Below are 23,368 nucleotides of genomic sequence, written 5' to 3'. Positions count from 1 at the left end.
CCCAGATGACCGAGCTTCTCACCCTATCTCTAAGGGAGAGCCCGGACACCCTCCGGAGAACTCATTTTGGCCGCTTGTATTCGCGATCTCATTCTTTCGGTCACTACCCACAGTTCGTGAGCATAGGTGAGGGTAGGAACGTAGATCGACAGAAACGACATTACATTAACTCAAAAACACATTATGTTAACTCAAAACGGAAAGGGTTGGTACTACACTTCGTCGCTGATTGGATGCAGTAGGCTAACTAACAAGAAATAAGAAATTGATCGACAGAAGTACAAAATGCAATAGCCTGACCGAGTTACGTGCACCAGGACATTTGTTTGGCTATCGAAGAATGTAGCAAATAGTACACTTCTTATGCAAAAGTATAAATTGCGTGTTAAACGTAAAAATCGATAGCCAAACAACCATTATGGCATTTCGTACTTCTGTCGTGGACTATTAGTTTTTTCTTCTGAAAAGTCCTGCTTCCTTCAACTGCGTTTTTAGCGTGCGCATAGGCCTACTTATTTTAATGTTGTGAATTGTTAACATGTTTCTTCTTTTCTTCCAACCAAAACGATCAACTTCATGATAATGACAGAGTTATGTGGACCAGGATGGTTGTTTGGCTATCGATTTTTACGTTTAACACGCAATTTATACTTTTGCATAAGTAGCCTACTATTTGCTACATTCTTCGATAGCCAAACAAATGTCCTGGTGCACGTAACTCTGTCAGGCTATTGCATTTTGTACTTCTGTCGATCAATTTCCCATAATTCAGGAAATGGATCATGGGTGCTTGGAATAAGATGTATACCCTCCCAGCAGCGGTAATCTGCTTTTTTACTCAAGTGCGCTGCCTTTGTAAATACGGTTTTATGTCTTTACCCGCTATTGTACACCTGAAATGGGCGCAATCCTCATAGTAAATGAGGCCCTGAGAGCCATAACAAAATATTCAAATGAGAGCCATGACAAAATGAACTTCCCAAATAACTAAATTTACATTTCATTATTTTGGGTTTACTGTAAGACCTCAAATAAACAGACTGATTGTTAGCAAAAGCAATTAATTAAAAGTAATTTATATATGAGACCAGAATAGGTAGAATTCCAAAACCATGTACAAATAGTAACCCTGATAATATCAGCAAATTACCCAAAAGTTAAGGATTATTAGTTAGTAGTGCACAGTGCTCGTGATGCAGTCAATGATTAAGATGTCAGTGAAACACAAATACAGATTACTTGAACTATATATAGTGCACAGTGACCATGATAAAATTGGTGGCACACACACACAAAGATTTTTGGAATTATAAATAGACCTCCACATCATCTATTTTAGTCACTTATGCACATCATAAAATACATTTCTCATTATTTTAAACAAATTGCGCATGCTGTGGTACATTCATGCAACTGATTATGTAGCCTTAATTTGTCTGCTGTTTCCTACATTATCAATTGCTCATATTATGTTGATCAAAATGTATTCAATTGGTTCTCTGTAAAATTGTCTTGCCACCACAAACATCTAGTTCATAACATAAGTCATTACATGCACAGTGGTTGAACCAGTTGTCATAATTTTAGGCCTAATTCACCATACAGCACTTGCATGTACAGTTCTTTCTAAGGGATTTCTTCCTAAGGGGTATTTGCTATGTTAACATTAACGTTTGTATTTTTTCCTTTGTGCTATGCAATGTTTCAAAATCGTCTTGTAATTTCAGAATCATAATACCCAAACAGACAGAGATTCTTGGCGATATTAGAGAAAATTGTATGCCAAATGCATGTTATTTAGTTGGTGCATGCTCCTCATACTAGGTAACAGGTAACATTGGAACGTGGTGGTGGGGGACTTATTTAACTCTCCAGGATATAATTTCAGCGAGTTTTGTAATTAGAGTGCCAGGTTTTGTGCTCATTTTGTTCTCTGTGTTGCTTTTGCACTTTCAAGCTTGACCTGCCTCCTAAATTTTCACTCCATTTCTCAGTAGTACATGTTCATTTCAATTTTCTTGGGCTTTGTTCATTTAATAAAGTAAAAGAAAATATCTATAATGGTCAAGGTTGAGATGGCCCTTTGGTTTGGGATTGGACTCAATTTGAAGAGGGTTCTTCAGAATCTGATCTGAGAAAAACTATGTATTCATCATTCTTACATAAATATACCTTATCATTCTTACAGTACATGTGAGGCAAGTCACAGGGGCACCTGGCATAGTATCTTCTAAAACAGCTATTCTGGCAATATGATTAAATAATTGGAAGAATTATTAAGTAGGTGAATAGATATGTATAGTATGTGTTAGCATTAAATATTGTAAGTCAATCCATAAAATTGGCAAGATGTTATTATTTATTATTTATTTATTGTCAGTGTGTTCTTAGGGGGGTTTGTTGAAAATAGATTAATAGCATGACAAGCTTTCATCTTGGCTTCTTGTGAAATAGATGTGAATGCAGCCTAAAATAAACTAATCTATAGGTTTGGATTTTGAATATTCAAGCATCACACAGTATACAAGACAAAATATGGAAAAGTCCATTTCAAAAAGTACATACTGCACTGTGTCCTTTTTTTACTTTGACATATCAGTGCCTCTCTAGATTTAGATTCAGCCCATTAATTGCTGGTGAAATAAAAACCTAGGTGTTATTCAAGGGAATGTATTCACATTGAAAAGGACTACAGGGTCTTTATTACAACAGACATACCGGTAAAGACCTTTGTTGGATTTCCAGCTCAATCACTTGCACTTGATGATGTATTCTTGGTTTGGAGTCAATTATCCTTTTAAAGACTGGAATAATGTCTTGGCTTCATCTAATATTTTATCCAATCAAATACAAATATTCTTGGATTTGATCAGGATCCCATAGAGTTCTTGCTTGTCAACTAGTGTATATGGCAAAGTTAATTATAATAAACTCATATCTCTAACTACCTCTAAACACAGCTGGAATTCCTTGTTGTGCCTTGAATTTTGTATCATTATGACACTCATTCAATAGTTCATCTTAATTAAAGTTTCATCATTATGAAAATTATTAAGTCAAGGACATCGATTTGAACCCTTTGTGCCAGGAGAAATAAGTATTTTATACCATGGTCTGGGTGAATAGCCTACTCAATTGGCTGCAGGGTGTCCATTAAGTAAGAGATAATGCCCGGCGAGGTGTCCATTAACGAGGTATCCATTATGAAGAGTTAATTCCTTATAATGAACACCTTTGTCTAGCATTATCCCTTACATATACAAGACTCAGATAATTGTTTTTTAAATAAAGTGTACAAAAAGTGTCAGTCCCCAAAGCCATTGCGCTGTTTCTGTGTTTTACACCTGCAGAATCCCTAAAGTTGCATTTCTCGGGTGAAAATCCATTTCAGGTTAATGATGTAGCTACAGAGGTCCAGAGCTTTAATTCAGTGAACCAGGCTTTTATTTTCATTTCCCAATCAACAAGCAATGCACAAGTAAGGGCACTTTTAATTACTACCCATCACATAATTATTGACTTGTTTAGGAAATGTTAAAAAACATTTTTGATATGGTCAGATATCCGAGTTTTTGTGAAAATTGTTTGGCAGTCACTTTGCAATGGCAGATGATGTGAGCAATCTATCTCAGCCTTCGTTGGTCTTTTTCTTGAAGGTGCTTTGTCTTAAGTCATTTTAGCTGATGCTGGCAGACAGAAAAGAGAACTGAATGAAAAACATAAATGGATCAGAATTCCATGGTCTAAGCAACAAGCAGTACGCCATCAGACAGCAAGTACTTAGTTTTGATGATAGATGACTTTGGCCTTTGGAGCAAAGTGAGCAGAAACCAGTCATGGCCTCTAAATGTGCTGTCTCCAGAAGAACCATGCATAGATTTGAATGTATCTTTTTGACAGTTTGGAGGCACATTTATCCAATCTCTGCAGAAAAACTATGGAGGGGGTTATTTTGTATAAAAATTGAAATTATGACTTTTTCTAAAGAAGGGTTACAGTATGCTGGTTTCCTTCCCCCAAAAGGAATAAATGCCTAATCAGTGTATGCCTTCATTGTATATGGTATATGGAGAGTGTATATGGACCAATAGCCCTGTGTCTGAATGATTGTAAAGAAATAACCATTTATAGGAACAAAGAATATGATTATATAACCAATAAAAGCAAAGGCACGTTATCTGTTCTCAAGGGTTCTCCTGCTTTCATCTTATTTTGTTGTAATTGAATCGGATGGACTTGGTGAAGCGTGAAGAAAACGATCACAAGCTTGCACAATAATAATAAAAACTGGATAGGGAACCAATGACAAATGTAATGAGTTCTAAACACCAAAAAGAATTGCAGTGATTTTTGGCGTAACACCAGCTGCACTTGGCATGAAGAGTGCATGTCATGGCTAACGTATTATTCCAAAAATATACAATGATGCCGTTTTTTGGTGGATGGGTTAGGGTTTGAATTCTCAATCAGGTCTTAGTTACTCTAATGGAAATGTGGCTGAGATTCCTTCCCTGAATTGCCAATGAAGATGGTTATGTTGCGTTTCCGAATGACTTCTGCTGTGATTTGTACCCCTGAGGGGATAATCTCCTTTCTGTTCTCCCTCCTCTACCTTTCAAGTATTCTTATGGCAACATGCTGTCAGGGTTATCTATAGGGGCTCCCCATAGATATACACTGAGGGATTTTTTTTTTGATCCACTGCTGATTTTATATGTTTGCCCACTGACAAAGAGATGATCAGTCTATAATTTTAATGGTAGGTTTATTTGAACAGTGAGAGACAGAATAACAACCCAAAAATCCAGAAATACACGTCAAAATTGGTATACATTGATTTGCATTTTAATGAGTGAAATAAGTATTTGACCCCTCTGCAAAACATGACTTGGTGTTTGTTGGCAAAACCCTTGCTGGCAATCACAGAGGTCAGAAGTTGTAGTGGGCCACCAGGTTTGCTCATATCTCAGGAGGGATTTTGTCCCACTCCTCTTTGCAGATCTTCTCCAAGTCATTAAGGTCTCGAGGCTGACAACCTTACAACCTGTGAGGTGTTCCATTTCCACCATGCTGTTTTGTTTGAAGTAGCCTATGGTATATAAATAAAATAATAGACAAGACCTGCAGAAATAGACTACCAGTATGCCCCTATTAAACATGGGTTTTGGGATAAACAATGTTAGGTATGAATAAATGTAAGGTAACCAATGTAGAGATGTTTCTCTGTCTCACAAGCAGGCATTTTAATCAGTATCCTATATCCACTGTCATTGTTCTTTCAAACATATTAGGCCTATTTGATGCAACTGACATCTGACATATAGATAGATATCATTAGTTTGTAGCAGTAATTAAGAAAATGTTATTGTTATTTTATGTGTCATGTCCTTGCAATGTTACATGTCAAATTACAGTACATTTACATTTATGATTTAGTCATATAGCAGACGCTCTTATCCAGAGAGACTTACAGTAAGTACAGGGACATTCCCCCGAGGCAAGTAGGGTGAAGTGCCTTGCCCAAGGACACAACGTAATTTGGCACGGCCGGAAATCGAACTGGCAACCTTCAGATTACTAGCCCGATTCCCGAACCGCTCAGCCACCTGACAGTATATCTATCCAGACAGATTAAAGTTTTACTTAAAAAAACAGTACAGTATATACTGTACATACAGTACACACACACACATAAATACATACTGAATAAGCAGTCCGAATCCACTACTGTATGATATGCAAATTAATGGTATTTTTAAAGCAAACTGTTATGCTATTATTTTCACCAATAAGGAATTATCCTCATAACCACACACATTCTCCCCTCTCAGCCACCCATTCTTTTTTTGCTCTCTCTTTCTCCTCACTCTTCCGTCTCACCCTCTTTCTTGCTACAGGAAGGGAACCTTGCTCCTGAATAATGTCTTTGCAGTGATAGCAGCTTTGCTGCTGGCCCTGGGGGAAATGGCAGGATCTTTTGAGATGCTCATCATTGGCCGTCTTTTAATGGGGGTGGACTCTGGTGAGTGCCTTTTTCTACAAGGCTCAAGACATGTTCCCCATTATATTTGTGCTCTGGACTCCAGAAATGTTGTCATGCCACAGCTAATGGAAATCTTCCCCACCCCAAAAAAGAGAAAAAAGGATCCTTGAACTGCTAATAATAGAAATAGGGAGAGATTCAATATTCTCAGTTGCTGATTCATAAAGCCTTCCATACTGTATAAGGGAATGAATCAGTGCCAAAAATTCCTTAGTCGTAATTAAACTGCAGAGAAAAAGCATTGTTTTTGTTTCCTGCACCTCCATGTAGAATCACAATGTTAGTCAAACTCAAGTATCCAACTTGTGTACAATGCACATTTTCCTTTGGACATGGCCGCTATACTTCTTGTAGTATGCAATGCGTCAACTACTGCATCCTGTAACAGTAATAATTTGAATAATTTAGTAATAATAGTGTAATCAACTTGGGTTAACAATCGTTTGTGTAAGTTAAGTCAACGGTATTGAGCATTTCAACTGATCGTTCGCTAAATTCAATAGCTGTAATAATAACTTGAATGACAGAGGCTTCCACATTTTTGGTTGATCTTACTGGGCAAATACTGAAATAGATAAATGTAATTAAAATATATAGCAATTCAATATGGTTGACCTCAAATTACCTCAGTAATTGTCAAAATGGGAAATTGGTAGCCATTCATTATTGCAACCCTGATAGTAAGACATTTCCATAAGTACTTAATTTGTGGGGAGATATTTCACATCACTTAGCTATTACATACGTTTTTATATAGAGCTCATGTTACAAACCAAAAACAACTGGCTGACGTAGCCGCAAATACAGTTGAAGACAACACATTTTTCTTAAGGCTACATGAACTACCATGTAACTGAATAGCAATACCCATTGAAAAGTAGTGTAGGGACATGTGAATTGTTATGTAAGTAAATATAGTAATAAGTAATGTCATACATTTAGTTTCAACTGTATAGGCAATTACAAAAGTGTAAGAAGGCACAGAATGGGGAAGAGTTGTAAGGGTAAGTGGTGTTAGAAAGCTCAGCCTCTCAAATAATAAGGTTTATTTGTGTAATAACTTGAACCGCAAGGAAGTATAGCATTCCTTTGTAACTACAATGTTGTTACTGCACTGTAGGTCTGGCTTTGTAGTTACATGGTAGTTGTCCAATAATGACAACATATTATATATTCTCGTTAAGCTTCTCAAATGTGACTTTAAAAGCTTACATCTCTGTGTTTAATATGATACACATTAAGGACATTTGTATCATTGCCTTTGGGAGTGTGTTGAATTTATGAGATTACCCTGAAATCATTAATCCATACAATTTGTGCGCCAAATCTTTTCCCCTGGGAATACATATATGCATGAATAAAAAAGAAAAGAAAATGGTATAACTCTTTTGTAAGTTTTGCAGCAACGTGCTTGATTGCTCTCATTTGTATTCATGGTGCACCTCACTGATTCACTGGTTCAAAATCAATTTGTTAACTTCAAGCCAGTATAGTGTAGCTTTGTGTCAGGATACTGAGTTCTTGCTAATTAATTCTAAATCAACCTAGCTCTATAACGAATCTTCATAGCCTAATAACGGCTGTCCCAACAACTCCTATTAAACTCTACAGTAAACAAACCACCCATATCTATCCAGCCTATACTGTCATTGTCTTTGAATGTTCTAGACTGAAGCAAATTAGTCTTTTTAAAATCCATGAAGCATGATGTCCTACATTTTGTGCCAATTACGTTGTTTGTTTTTGTTTTGGATAGGTATTGCCCTCAGTGTCCTACCCATGTACCTTGGGGAGATTTCCCCCAAAAGCATAAGAGGCTCCATTGGCCAATTCAATGCTATCCTTATCTGTTTGGGGGTGTTCACAGGACAGGTATTGGGACTTCCTGAACTACTCGGAAAGGTAAGGCTTTTATTGAAGGGGTTGACTGTTTGAATGTTCATTAGCTTAATAAAAAAAATGGGCATTATTAAGGACTGTAGTGATCCTCTTCCATTTGATAGGACCCCTTTCTGGCCAGCCACTTTTTATATCTATATTCAAATTGTAAATTTAGCAGTTGGGGTTACACACACCAGGTTTGCGCCCTGAACCCATTATGCATTCAATATTTTGTCAGGTTTACTGTGAACATATACTTGTTGACACATATTTCCTGGGGGGTGTTGCTGGCGAGGTGAGAGGTAGAGTTTGATTTTCGCAATGAGTTGCTTGGCTTTGTCATGACTTTGAAAGTGAACTGGAACATAGCCAGGGAACATAGATTGATGCTTCCCCTACAAAAAGTGTCATATAGTAGGTTACAATAAATGCCATAGGCAACCAATCCTGAAATCTAGGTTAACCTGTGGATCAGATACTTATGGTGCCTGCTTGGTTTTCTCCTGATTATTTCAATTTGGCTGACTGAACTTCTGGGGCAGCCACACTTGAAGACCAGACCTCTCCTATAGCCACATCCACATCTTCCTGAGGCAGTGATTCTTCCCATTTCAGTAATAGCCTCTATAATGCTTTCAACCCACGTACTGTACCTCTAAAAGGTTCCATCTGTTCCAGTCCTACTCAATAAGGTATCAGTTGGAATTCTCAATCAGGTCTTGGTTACTCTAGTGGCAATGTGTCTGAGATTCCTTCCCTGAATTGTCAATGAAGATGGTTATGTTGCATTTCTGAATGACTTTTTCTGTGATTTGTACTCCTGAGGGGATCATCTCCTTTCTGTTCTCCCTCCTCTACCTTTCAAGTATTCTTATGGCAACATGCTGTCAGGGTTATCTATAGGGGCTCCCCATAGATATACACTGATGGATTTTGTTTTTGATCCACTGCTGATTTTATACGTTTGCCCACTGACAAAGAGATGATCAGTCTATAATTTTAATGGTAGGTTTATTTGAAGAGTGAGAGACAGAATAACAACCCAAAAATCCAGAAAAACACATGTCAAAATTGGTATACCTTGATTTGCATTTTAATGAGTGAAATAAGTCTTTGACCCCTCTGCAAAACATGACTTGGTGCTTGTTGGCAAAACCCTTGTTGGCAATCACAGAGGTCAGACGTTGTAGTGGGCCACCAGGTTTGCTCATATCTCAGGAGGGATTTTGTCCCACTCCTCTCCCTCCTCTCCCACTCCCTCTCCAAGTCATTCAGGTCTCGAGGCTGATGTTTGGCAACTCGAACCTTCAGCTCCCTCCACAGATTTTCTATGGGATTAAGGTCTGGAAACTGGCTAGGCCACTCCAGGACCTTAATATGTTTCTTCTTGAGCCACTCCTTTGTTGCCTTGGCTGTGTGTTTTGGGTCATTGTCATGCTGGAATATCCATCCTCGACCCATTTTCAATGCCCTGCCTGAGGGAAGGAGGTTCTCACCCAAGATTTGACGGTATATGGCCCTGTCCATCACCCCTTTGATGCGGTGAAGTTGTTCCTTCTGGCCCTTAGCGTGTTTGACGGTGGAGATGGTGTTGTTGGGGTCATAGGCGGGATTCCTCCTTCTTCAAAAGTTGAGTTGCTGCCAAAGAGCTCAATTTTGGTCTCATATCAAGAGTCAGGTGGCTGAGCGGTGAGGGAATCGGGCTAGTAATCCGAAGGTTGCCAGTTCGATTCCCGGTCATGCCAACTGACGTTGTGTCCTTGGGCAAGGCACTTCACCCTACTTGCCTCGGGGGAATGTCCCTGTACTTACTGTAAGTCGCTCTGGATAAGAGCGTCTGCTAAATGACTAAATGGAAATGTCATATGACCACAACACTTTCACCCAGTTCTCCTCTGAATCATTCAGATGTTCATTGGCAAACTTCAGACGGGCCTGTACATGTGCTTTCTTGAGCAGGGGGACCTTGCGGGCGCTGCAGGATTTCAGTCTTTCACGGCGTAGTGTGTTTTCTTGGTGACCATGGTCCCAGCTGCCATTGAGATAATTGACAAGATCCTCCCGTGGAGTTTTTTTTATCGATTTTTTTATACATTTATCAAAATTTTGACATGCGTTTTTCTGGATTTTGTTGTTGTTATTCTTTCTCTCATTGTTCAAATAAACCTACCATTACTGTATCCCCATGGCGTGAATGACTTAAGACACCAAAATAGCATTTTGATCAGTGAACCAATGACAGTTTTGTGGAAAGTGTTTTTATTTTAAAAAATCTATATGTATACATTGTTAGTTGATAACAACTTTTCATTTAGGATGGGATAAATCTTCCCTGTGATGCCGAACATATTTAACATGCATACAAACGTTAGCAACAGCAAACATATTCAAGACAAGTTGATCAGAAGAAAACGCAATATTTATTTTTATTAACAATGTGTCACTAGCTCTTATTGCCCTTTGACAGCTTTGTTATCTCCTTAATAAAAGAATGTGATAAAAGAATGGTTGAATGCTGACAGTATGAATTTCCTTCAGAAGAGAGAGATCAAATCCTCCTTGAATTAAGCAATATCACACAATGGGAAGTGTTTTCTGAATATCAGCACGGCTGGGACCTAGGTTCGAGGCCATAAGCCAAAGTTAATCATCAACCAATCAGCACTCATGGAATAATAATAATAATAATAATAAATTATATTTATAATGCACTCTATATTTAGACAATCTCTGAGTGCTACAAAGCATATAGTAATACAAAATAAAAAAATAAAAAGAATCAAAAGCAAAACCTATAAAACACATTTAATGAAAAGCTTTTTTTTTTAAGATAAGTTTTCAGGTTTCATCTGTCGTCTGAGGGGCCCTAAGATGGTCAGGGAGGGAGTTCCACAGCCTAGGCGCAGCAGACGCAAAGGCCCTATCACCCATGCTGGATAGCTTGGTTCTAGGGGCTTTAAGGGTGTGTAATGTTGCAGATCGGAGGGTGCGTGAGGAGGTCTGGGGGGTGAGGAGTTCCTTTAGGTAACTGGGGGCATGTCCATGAAGGCACTGGTGGGTGAGGAGGGAGACCTTGTATTGGATTCTGAATGGGACAGGGAGCCAGTAAAGAGTTTCCAGGATGGGGGTGATGTGATGATATTTGCGCACCCTCATCAGGATCCTAGCAGCGCTGTTTTGAATGTATTGCAGTCTCTGCATGCTCTTGCCAGGGATCCCGATGAGGAGTGCATTGCAATAGTCCAGCCTGGAGGAGACAAAAGCATGGACAAGCTTCTCTGCATCTGCCAGGGTGAGTGTTGGATGGAGTTTGGCGATGTTCTTGAGGTGGTGTTTTATGTGGGTGTCAAAGGTGAGCTGAGGGTCTATTTTAACACCCTGATTGGTGACAGAAGCAGAAAGGGGGATGTTTTGGCCGGAGAAGGTGATACTGTTGATGGTAGAAAGGCGGAGCTGATGTGGTGTTCCAACTTCCGTTTTGGAACTATTTAACTGAAGGAAGTTGAGCTTCATCCACGCCTCTATCTCCTCCAGGCAGGTGGTCAGTGTGGATGTTGGCAGGGGAGCAGAAGAAGTGGGGTTTGTCCTGAGGTAAAGCTGTGTGTCATCAGCATAACAATGGAATGATATACCGTGCCTGCTAATGACTTCGCCAAGGGGGAGCATGTAGATGGAGAAGAGGCTGGGGCCCAGCACAGAGCCCTGAGGGACACCGCAGGTGACGTTGTGGGTGTGAGATTTGGCTTTGCCCAGGGCGACGTGCTCAGTTCTGCCGGTGAGGTATGAGATAAACCAGTTGTGAACATTTTCTGAGAGTCCAATGGTGTATTGCAGGCGGTGGAGGAGGATGTTGTGATCAACTGTATCAAAAGCAGCTGTTAGGTCCAGGAGGATGAGTAGAGATGAGGAACCAGTATCTGCTGCCATCAGGAGGTCGTTGGTGACCCTGACCAAGGCTGTTTCAGTGCTATCGCCAGGGCGGAAACCATACTGAAACTTTTCAAACAGGTTATTTTGTTTGAAGTGATCATGGAGTTGTGCTGCAACTCTTTTTTCCAAAACCTTTGATAGGAAAGGAAGATTGGAAATGGGTCTGTAGTTGGAGAGAACTTCTGGATCCAGAGTGTTTTTTTTTAGTAGAGGTCTGATGACAGCAGTTTTTAACGCAGATGGGATATGGCCGACCAGGAGGGAGTGGTTTATGATCTTGGTGATGAAAGGAGAGACGGCAGAGATGTTGGCCTGGAATGCCTTGTCCAATCAAGTTACTTGGTTGGAACAAACTGTTGTATAATATATTGTTAACTGGCAGTGAACTAATTTCTGAATCATTTAACTAAGCTGTAATAAAGTGAGTAATGGCCAGAATGCAATTAACATTAACATGAATACAGTATACTTATTAATATTTCCATCATTTGGGTAAATGTTTATTGAGGAAGAAGGGTTGTGTCAGAAACCTGGCATTTTAAGGAATCTAAAAAAGACTGATTGACAAATTATTTCATAATAATTGTTTAATCAAGAGAATATGAATAATCAAGTTCAAATTTATATTGTATTGAATGTAATCTTTGTCATCTTCTTCAATGATGTAGACACTAGCCATTGAGTGTAATTCCTAGAATGTATGTTCATTATCTTTGAGCAACAGGTCAGAGACAGAAAGGTTTGAGGAGTTTGTTGAGGTAAGCCTAACCCTAATCAAACACTACAATGCCCAACCATAGCCACTATAATCTTTTTATGAATTCTTTGTTGTTGATTTTGACAAAAAAGATAGTTTTGTAAACAGAGTTTAGGCTACAGTAAAATATGATAATGTTAGTCAAAAGATGCCACAAAAATGGGAAGAGTAGGAACAAGGACAGAATTATCACCCTCAATGTTGACAATCAAGTTGGTGTCAGAATACAATGACTATCATTGATAATGTGATAATACCAAACACCATTGGTTAGCTTTAATATGTACAACAGTGTTGTAGTACTCAAGACTGGTTTTGAGACCACATTTTGAAGGTCTCGGTCTTGTCTCGGAATCGACCGAATTTTTACTTGGTCTTGTCTCGGTCTCGGACAAAGAGAATTCTGGATTTGATTTCAAGACCGGTCAAGACCACAACTGCGGGAATATCACTACATTTCCTGTGCATTGTAATTTATTTGTTAATATCATTACTGTTATTGGATGTAAAATGTCACGCTTCAAATGCAACAAATAACTTAAATCATTTCTCATTTGAAATTAAATTTACATTTATTCATTTAGCAGACACTTTTATCCAAAGTGACTTCCAAGAGAGTGCTTTACAAAAAGTCCATAGGTCAATGATTATAAACAACGAGATAGCCCCAAAAAACATTGCGGGAATCCAAAACATGAGCATACATTGTGATAAGCAACCAAGTGCCAATGGGAAGAAACATAAAAGCAAGTAGTTAAACAAGTTACAAATTAAACAACATGAACCTCAAAAGTGCAAGGGTGTACCTATAGGAAAGCAAGCAACAATAATATAATTTACAGCGAGTACAAGTAGTTAACTCAGTTACAACTAACCAACAGTTACAACTAACCAACAAGTGCAACAAGTCATTGTAAGTGTCATTGTGTTCCTGGAGGAAATAAACTAACATCGGATCCAACAAATCTTTCTTAAGTACCGTTGTACTCCCAGAACAAGTGCGTCTTTAGCCTTTTCTTGAAGGTGGGGAGACGGTCAGTATCTCTGATGGAGGTGGGGAGATGATTCCACCATTGGGGGGTCAGACAGCAGAAGAGCTTGGGTTGGGAGCGGGCGCTCTTGAGAGGTGGGACCACCAGATGGTTATCATAAGAAGACCGTAGGTGGTGGGTGGGGGTGTAAGGCTGGAGGAGAGACTGGATGTAGGCAGGTGCAGTCCCGTTCACCGCTCGGAAGGTCAGTACCAGGGTCTTGAATCTGATACGGGCTGTGATGGGTAGCCAGTAGGGATGAGTATTGATAAGATTTTAACAATTCCGATTCCTTATCAATTCCTGCTTATCGATTCGATTCCTTATCGATTCTCTTATCGATTCTTATTGGGCAAGGGGGTGGGGGGGAAAGAGCACAAACGGGTTTATTTACATTAATTTTCTTTTATATAATTTTCTATAATGCTGCACACCATATACAGTATGTATACATACACATTTACATTTTTCCGTTGCTCTTCTTCTACACTTCTATTAGCTACGCTAGCTTAGCTATATAATCTTCCATTTTCAGCCAAGGTCAAATCATATAATATGACAGTGTCAAACATCGGCCATTCTGTTAAACAATTAAAATGCTAAGTTTAATAATGGATAAAAAATCGATATGCTCAGTTTAATAATGGGTTAACACGACAACGTTTGCTGATAACACACGCCCTCCGATAATTAACATGAAGTGATCAATAATGGGAGACGAATGCCGGAGCTAAAATGTATGCTTCAAACGACGGGACAGAAGATAACATGATTGACTACACACAATAAAGTCAAATTGCTTCACACAGTGACAAGTGGTTGTGATCACTTTTAAGGAGTTTAGCTCTACCTTGGATAGTTAGGCTAGAGATGAAGTGCAAACGTTAGCTGCGCTGCTGCATGCATCGAACACATGACATTCCAGTAACTTCATTCCATGCTGTGTGTTCAAATGCTTCTTCATATTTGTTGTATTTACTCCCTTCGGCGAAATAGACTTTTTACACGTGTTACAAGTGGCGTTGTTGTCATTTTGTCGTGTGAAATACAACCAAACTTTAGAACGCTTCTGCCTAGTTGCCATGTTTGCTACAGTCTGAATAAACTATAAAAGTTCACGCATGCGCAACGGCACAGAGAACCGTTAGCAGAATCATTAAAGAATTTGGCTGACGATTCCAAGGAATCGGTTCACTGAGAACCGGTTCTAAACAAGAACCGGTTCTCGATACCCATCCCTAGTAGCCAGTGAAGTGAGATGAGGAGCGGGGTGACATGGGAGCGTCTGGGTAGGTTGAAGACCAGGCGGGCTGCTGCGTTCTGAATCCTCTGGAGAGGGCGAGTTGCGCATGCTGGGAGACCGGCGAGAAGCGAGTTGCAGTAGTCCAACTTGGAGAGGACAAGTGCTTGGACTAGCAGCTGGGTGGAATGCTCAGACAGGTATCTCCTAATCTTCCGGGTGTTGTAGAGGGTGAATCTACACAACCGGGAGACTGCAGCAATGTGGGCTGTGAGGGATTGTCATCCATGGTAACCCCGAGGTTCCTGGCAGAGGATGAAGGGGTCACCGTCGCAGATCCCAGGGTGATTGAGAGATCGTGGGAGATGGAGGGTTTGGCTGGGATGATGAGAAGTTCTGTTTTGGCAAGGTTCAGCTGGAGGTGGTGCTTGTTCATCCAGGCAGAGATGTCTGTGAGGCAGGCTTCGATTCTGGCTGAGATCCCCGGATCAGTCGGGGGGAACGACACGTACAGCTGGGTGTCGTCAGTGTAGCAGTGGTAGGAGAAGCAATGGTAGGTGATGATCGGTCCAAGTGAGGTGGTGTACAGGGTGAAGAGGAGGGGTCCAAGGACAGAGCTCCTGGGACACAAGTGGAGAGCTGGTGCGGGGATGACACTTTGCCTCCCCAGGAGACCTGGTAGGACCTTCCCGACAGGTAGGATGTGATGGATTGGAAGAGAGGAGAGGGGAGGAGAGAGGACTGGATCAAGGGGACAGGAGGTGGGGCGATGAGAGAGGATGAGGTCAGAGATCTCTGCCTCGGACAGGGGAAAGAAAGAGTTTAGACATTTAGTTGGATTAGTCATAGAGGGTGAGTGAATAGGAAAGATAGGTTCAGGAAACTGGCTACAACTACTTTCTTCTCAAAGAAGGAGGAGAAGTAATCTGCTGACAGGGAGGAGGGGGAGGTGGGTTAAGGAGGGTGGAGAAGGTAGAGAAAAGTTTGTGAGGGTTGGAGGCAGAGTTAATTTTGTTCAAGAAGTAGTGAGTTTTAGCACCAGTTATGTGAGCAGAAAAGGATTTAAGGAGTGAGTGATACTTATCGAGGTCCAGTCCGTCTTTGGACTTGCGCCATGTCCTCTCTGCTGCGCGAAGGGTGGATCATTCTTCACGAAGAACATCCGTGAGCCACAGGCAGGAGGGAGAAGATTGTGCAGGCCTGGTTGACAGGAGACAGAGAGTGTCAAGTGATGCAGTTAATGTGGATATCAGGGTGTTGGTGGCAGTGGGGTGAGACGTGAACTCGTCAATGGGAGGGAGGATGTAACAATGGAAGACAAATGGGAGGGGGATAGGGAGCGGAGATTGCGGCAGAAAGTTACGAGCGGTGGGGAGGTAGGAGGAGTTGGAGGGAGAGAGACAGAGACTTGGATAAAGAAGTGATCAGAAATGTGTAGTGGGGTTACAGAGGTTACGTTAGTGATACAGTTACGTGTCAGAGGTCAAGCTGTTTTCCTGCGTTGTGGGTCGCCGGTGTGTTCAACAGCGTCAGGTCGAAGGAAGTCAGGAGAGACATGAAGTCGACGGCCTTCATGTCCCCATCATCACCCTCGCACCCCAAAAGTGAATGAGGAAGATAAGCGAAACAGTGGCTGTCTGAAGATGTTGGCCAAATCAGCTATAATTACATTTGGTTACCTGAACCACAAAGTGAGTTTACAATAACGTCCAAAAGAAAACACACAGTTTGTGTAAATTCTGCAAAGAGTTTTACTGGCATTTAGAAAGAAAACATTAAAAAAAAGTAAGCTAGGCGTAAGTGACAATGTGCCTCTGTACCAAAACTCTTTAGAAATCTTTTCCCCCACTACACAAAGAGATTTAGCTAGTATTAGCTATGTAACATACTGTATGTTTCAGGGCGTTAGTTTTGGTTGCTAGCCAGATTTGGTTTGTGATAACGAGCCAGGCCACATAAAGCAATGTAGCTAATGATGAATATAAAGTTATGTTACATCAACGTTAACTCATGTCAGCTGCATATCTCTCCCAACCTCATAATGTTAAGTTAAACGCTGCGGTACCGCGCACCTTCACTTTTGTGAGAGAGAGATGTGAAAGCAGAGACCTAGAGTACTAATGCACCTCTAACAAAAAGAAGAAAAAAAACATAGGCTGTTTTGCCTGGCCATAAGCACACAGCAGTACTTTAAGAGTGTTTTTAAGAGATTTTTTGTCCAAATGCAGTTACAGATCAAATCTAACTTATTACTTAGTCAAACCATACTGCTTGTGTATTTTGAGTGGTCTGGTCTTGACCCGGTCTCGCCCTGCCTTGGTCTTGGTCTTGACTCGGTCTCGCCCTGCCTTGGTCTTGGTCTTGACTCGGTCTCGACTACAACACTGATGTACAAGGAAAATATTCTACAATTTTTAAAGCCTTAAAAAGGTTGTGGTAGTTCGACAAGAGGGATCAGTAGTTACATCAAAATTACACAGAAATAAATTGTTTACTGGCATTTCATTTGAGCATTCTATAGTTAGCTTGCTTTAACAGAAAGTTGAACAGCTCTTCTCTGCAAAAGCTAAATATGTTTTTACAATACAGTAGCAGATTCCAACGGTTATTATATGCGTCTTTCTTCAATGCCTCTTTCTTCAATGAGTGAATATACAAAGACATCTGTTTGTCTAAAATAACTCAACTAAATTATTACAGGTACATCTGAAAACTATGTATCATCCCTCCCACTTAACACTTACATCAATAGATGTTGGCTCAGTAAAGCTAGAAATCAATTCATTGTGGATTTTAAATGAGTTCTTGAACTTCAAATCCCCCTGGAATTCTTGGTGTAAATTCCTGAGGATTTGACCAAGTTGCGTAAATATGGTCCTATCTCTGTCACTTTCAGTTTGGACTGACATTTATATGTCAAAAGTGTGGCAACAGGGCACATGGCGAGCTCAGATGCTCATTTTTAATTCATAGGGATTGGCTGATCTCATCAATCATTCCATCCTCCAGATCACCTTCATAAATATTGTATTACAATGCATATGTAAAAAATGTTTTCAATCTTTTACAAAGATCTTTTACCCTAGGAAATAATTGCTCTGTCTACATAAATGGCAGACATGACTCTTTGTTGGCCTTTCAGTGTGAGACGAGACTCCATGCAATTCAAACAGGTCTCTGGTGCTTTGTGACACTTAGTGGCAGATGACCTCTGTTGTCAGTCTCTCTCTGGGTGCAATTTCGTTATAGACTTTGACGAATGATAATCCTTGTGACCTTAACGTATGTCTACCGACCTCCTTGCAGTGGATAAACACAATCATTTTAGCTTTATTCAGCAAACACCTTTGTAGCAATTCCATAAGGAAATTCCTTCTTGAGGAACATGCCTTCAAAAAGGTATACTATTGTAATTGGACAATCAATTGTCTGAATAAACTTCTTATCTCTATCATCAAATACTTTTACCATTTATAATCCTGAAATGTATGTGCTGGTTGATAGCAAGTGGAAAGAAAATCTATGGGAAGTCTCATAGGCATGGCCCCTGGAGTGCAATTCATCTCAGTGTAAACGTATGCTTGGATGGACGATAGAATGTCTTCAGGAATATAAATGTCTTAGCAGACAAAATCGGTCATTGTGTTTCTGTGGAGAAAGTGGTTCGATTTTGTGTATTTAATATTTTCACATCTTAGAGCGTGTCTCTGTACTTTTGTATTTGTGTGGGCAACAGTATGTGCATGCAGGACGGTGCATGTTTGCACTGATTGTTTATATTCTGGTCCACTCTCTTAGTATCCAACCCTAGCCACTGATTATGAGTCCTCTCTAAGGGAATTGTTTGTCAGGCCATGCTGAATGATTGGCCTTAATCCCCACTTGACACACTCTGCCATGGAGAATGTGAACACAGACTAAACATTACTGCATTTCAAAGCAGAGGTAGGTTGTAGAATAATGTCTTACTTACTGGTATATCAACCGTATTTGTAGTACAGCATTTACAGCTTGTGGTATTTGAGTTTATATGCATACAATTGTACCACTTTTACACACCAGAGTTTGTTGCACTGTCTAATAGAAAATTAGCCTGGTCCTAAACAGACTCTCGTACATTTCATTTGTACAGAGGGTCTGGGATCGCTCCATTGACAAGCGTTGACTTCCTTGTAGGCGGGTACTCTGTTGAAGTTGAAAACTATTGGATCTGCCCAGAGCCACTCTGATCTGCCATAACCAATCGCTAGCGTTCGCCTTAGCCAATTCCTTCACCACTACTGTAACGGAGCTAGCTGCCGTAGCTGGAAAATCTAACTTTTCCCGAATCCCGTGGGGAGGAGGGCCACAACATCATGGCCACCAACAAAACTTAGCAAAGATTGTTCTTGCTCCGGCTTTAACTTTTGTTGCTGGTTGTTTTTCCCGATAGACTCTGGTTATTAAGCATGTCTCTTGAGTTGCTAATAGAGATTGATCTGTGGGACAGATTAATTTATGTTAGACAGATCCGTCTAATGCACAACATCCGCTGTTGGTTTATTTTGGTTGCCCTTTCTTACCATCAATGGTCAATTTAATTTTGTTATTTTTTACTCTCCCCATCACTCTAGCTTGAGTGAATCTATTTCACCTTGGATCTGAATGTGGTGTTTGGTCTCAATAATTTACGATTCAAGTCATGATTTCCCACTGAGATGTATATTAACAGGGGTGCTTGTATGGACTCGGAATCAGTACCCAGGAAGAATACAGAGTCAGTGGCTCACTTGACTTACTCCACCTACCACCTCCGCCTTCTTCCTTTTTTCCCTCCCGTTGATGCACACACACACCCACACAAACAGATTGGTTCACTTAGCCACATTTGTTATGCTGGAGATGAGAGCTACAATTACACACACCTTGAAGATCTATGTACGATAAATATCAGAAAAGCATGTAGAACATGTATTATTAAGTATAGTTTTTCCTATTAAGTATATTATTTTGTATTATGCATACATACAGCATATGCATATATTTGTTTAAAATTGTTTTAGTCAAGTGTATTTAAGTATATTAGAGTTTAGATATTATCCCGAACCCTACAGGACTACAGGTTCATGTTGGAACAGGACAGATCTTCAGACAATTGTTTTGGTCTTTGTTGGGCATAAAATTTCCCTCTGTATTGTTTTACTTCACCACTACAAACTGTTGCTACTGTTTTATCTTGGAACTGCAGTTCGAGTATTTTGGTCTCACTTATATCCTGTAAGTGAGATGAAAACTGTACATACTGTGGCAACCAAGCGGCGCAGCCAGGACCGCACGGCACAGCACCACTCAAAAGCACGGTTTGTGATATGCCAAAGCAGGCGTTTATTACCATAAACAACCCCAAAAAATTCTTCCTCGGTTGAGGGAACGGTAGGGACTGGTCTGGGTGGGCTGTCTGGACTCCTCATTCTAGCGATCTCCCTTTGCGGCAGGGGTGGCCCGCCTTTTATAGTGGGGCCATCCTCCATCCCACTCATGAGCCGCACCTGTGGAGCTCGTTGTCTCTTCTTGGGGCGGAGCCCGGACATACCTTCCCCCGATCACCTGACCCCGGGCTTGCCGGTGCCGCTGTCCAAGGTGCTGCGCCCCTGGGTTGCCACAATACACATTTGAAAGTGTTTACATGTGACTGGTTTACAGAGAATGTATGTATGCATAAGCAATTCACTATTAGGTAAACATGTTTTTAAGTCCTAAATGTCTCCTCATATTGCACAGTTTTTTAGTTTTTTTGTGCATTTTTTCTGACTGTATGTAGAGTGTGTTCATGCATATGCATACTTGCTAAGATGTTTTGGCATGTGTATGCTTTCCTTGGAGGTTTTACATAGCCAAGGGACATTGGAGCAGAACAATTGAGCCAAAGAAAACATCCCTTCATACGAGACCTGTAGAGTAGTGTATCATTAAGAGGCAGTAGACTTCCATCCTTATAGGTTCCTCTAAAAGACATGGCAGCTCACAGTGCATAACTGAGATGTGTGTTCTGCTACCGCAAAGGCACTGATGAACCAGCTAAGGCTCTGGGGTACAAGCTAAAGCACTGGTGTAACACTTGCAAAATTACAATAATTTAGTACCTTGCTCACACAATTAATCCAAATGTTGGAGACCTGCACCACGATGTGGGTGGAATGATTGCATAATTGAGTAGTATCGTGGAAGTTTTTGAGAGAATCAATCGTTAAGCTGAAGTCGGGTGAAGTACAGAGTTAATGTTTATTTGACATATACGTAATAACGTTACCAACATAACATCATCGACACACAAACATAAGACAATAACACAAAGACAATTCCATACAGCTCCATCTAGAATTCTAGAATGGAACCGGAAGAATCCAGCCCACCAGCACTACACAGCTGATGGCCCTGAACCCCCCAGAAAATTCTTCAACAGACCATTTTATAGATACGACAGTTCTCAAAAGTCATTGGTCGATCCTACAGACATGCAGCTATACCAAATCTCTTCTGTTATTGGTTAACTCCTTAGAACAATACAGTTGAATCCACAGTCCAACTGCTTCTTCCTCCCTAGGTGATAAGAACTCTTCTAGTCAACCAGACTTCACGTCTCCTAGACTTCACATCTCCTAGTTAGGTGTCATAAAACTGCAGGTGGCATCTCTGCTAAATGGAGTTGAATCAACATTCATTGTATCAAGCTTCTTAGCCAACTGTAAACTTATTTTAAAACACATTCATTGTACATAAGCCCAAAATGTATTTCACAGTAGTGGCTAGTGACAGTTGTCCAACAGTTCAAATGCAGGATTGTGTGTGAGTAGGCTATAACTATGCAGAGATTTAGGACAACCTAAATTCCTCAGGCTGACATGGAAGTTCGCCGACATAGAAATCCCAGATCAGAAAGGCATTTTCATGCAGCCATATTCTTTCTATTTACATATTGGGACATTGACAGCATTGATTGAATGCGTATTGTCTCCGAAGGGGGACTATGTACAGTCCGGCGAGATGAACCAGGTATTCAATGAACAATCATTCATGTCAGCAAACCGTCCTGAGCTTTGCACTGGTTAGTTGATAATTTTGTAATATAAAAGAAACCCGTGCTGAGCCAAGTTAATACAGCAGACATGAGTGAGTTAACTTCTTTTATACCATGGTCTAGGTGAATACTCGATTCTCGATTCAGGGGTGTCCATTATGTAAGGGATAATGCCCGACGAGGTGTACATTATCACCTGATAATGGACGATGCGGAGGCGTGAACCGTCTGAAGCGCAGCGTCTTGATTTGATTTGGGGACAATGACATGGCTGGATAGCTGGCTAGTCTTGTTGTTAAACATACTGTCAAATTATATTTACTGTTAGTCAACCCAGTGCCGGTCCTTGCTATAGGCGACATAGGCAGCCGGCTAGGGCGGCATGAAGAGGGGGGCGGCAATTTCCCAAGTGCATCCAATTAAATTAACCCTCCCGCTGTCCTTGAGTTTCAAACGCACTACCAACAGAGGGTGCCAACCGCGGCATGTCATATGTCCTTGTTGCCCCATATGACATTTTGTCTGACTTCCTCCAGACACCTACCTCCTACAGGGCTCCAGACTCCAGTTGGGAGAGGAGTTGAAAACGGAGCCCTCAAGTCGGATGTTTTCTGCTTTTCGTGGTTTGCTGCGTTTACATCAGTCATATGAGTTTAGATAAAATGTCCTACTAATGTAGGCGTATTTAAATGATTTTGTGTGCTTGGAAATTGCTTGGTCCGGATTTGAGCATTAGCGAAATTGAAGGTGTCAGATGATACAGTGACCAGTCCACCGTTCTATATGTTATATAACCAATTGAACTTTATCTTTAGATTCTTAACTTGAATGCAGATTTTAGATTGGTTAATACTAGCCATCAATCACTCCCTTTCACTGCGCTTCTTCTATTCGTAAATATTGCCGTAACGAGTGAGATTTGACGATATAACTAGAGAGGGTAAAATTTCTGGGAACATTTTAGGTGTGCTTGCGTTGGTTGCAGATGGGCTATTTTTTTTAACTTACATTTTACATTATATTTTTGTCTTTTAAATAGGCTTAAGTCACCTATGCAGACTTATTATTATTGTATAGATTAAAAAACTATATGACTTAAACTGACCCTCAAGTTATTTCCTTCTGGTGATATTTTAAGAATCTAATCATATTGCATTTTATTGCCCTTTGAAACAAGCTGATTCTAATAACGTTGTCATTGGCAGTATCTTAGCTGGAATCGCGATTCAAACAGTACCCTCTGCAAACTGAAAATATGCCCCCAAAAACATAAATAAGATTGAATTGTATTTCTGTAAAACTGGCTGATATAACAACATGTAACAACATGACTAGGGGGTCATGTGACCAGCTATCCACGCTTTAAGTAGGGAAAACCGCCTTGCGCCTATCCACTCCAATCGTTCAAATGTATTTATAATTATTATCG

The 23,368-nt window shown here is 40.4% G+C and overlaps 1 protein-coding gene across 9 annotated transcripts in view; it reads left to right on the top strand.

Annotated features, from left to right (window-relative positions):
- slc2a9l2 (solute carrier family 2 member 9, like 2) overlaps positions 1-23,368 on the top strand; it is a 241,947-nt gene that overhangs the window by 13,962 nt on the left and 204,617 nt on the right. For all 9 annotated transcript variants that reach the window (XM_062457030.1, XM_062457010.1, XM_062456972.1 and 6 more), the window contains 2 exons: positions 5,898-6,022; positions 7,800-7,945. In XM_062457030.1, the coding sequence (XP_062313014.1) occupies positions 5,898-6,022; positions 7,800-7,945 (271 nt within the window). The remainder of the gene's footprint in view (positions 1-5,897; positions 6,023-7,799; positions 7,946-23,368) is intronic.

This window comes from Osmerus eperlanus, chromosome 1 (assembly GCF_963692335.1).
Source record: "Osmerus eperlanus chromosome 1, fOsmEpe2.1, whole genome shotgun sequence".
Taxonomy (NCBI): Eukaryota; Metazoa; Chordata; class Actinopteri; order Osmeriformes; family Osmeridae; genus Osmerus; species Osmerus eperlanus.
This window is presented reverse-complemented; position numbering and strand designations above follow the sequence as displayed.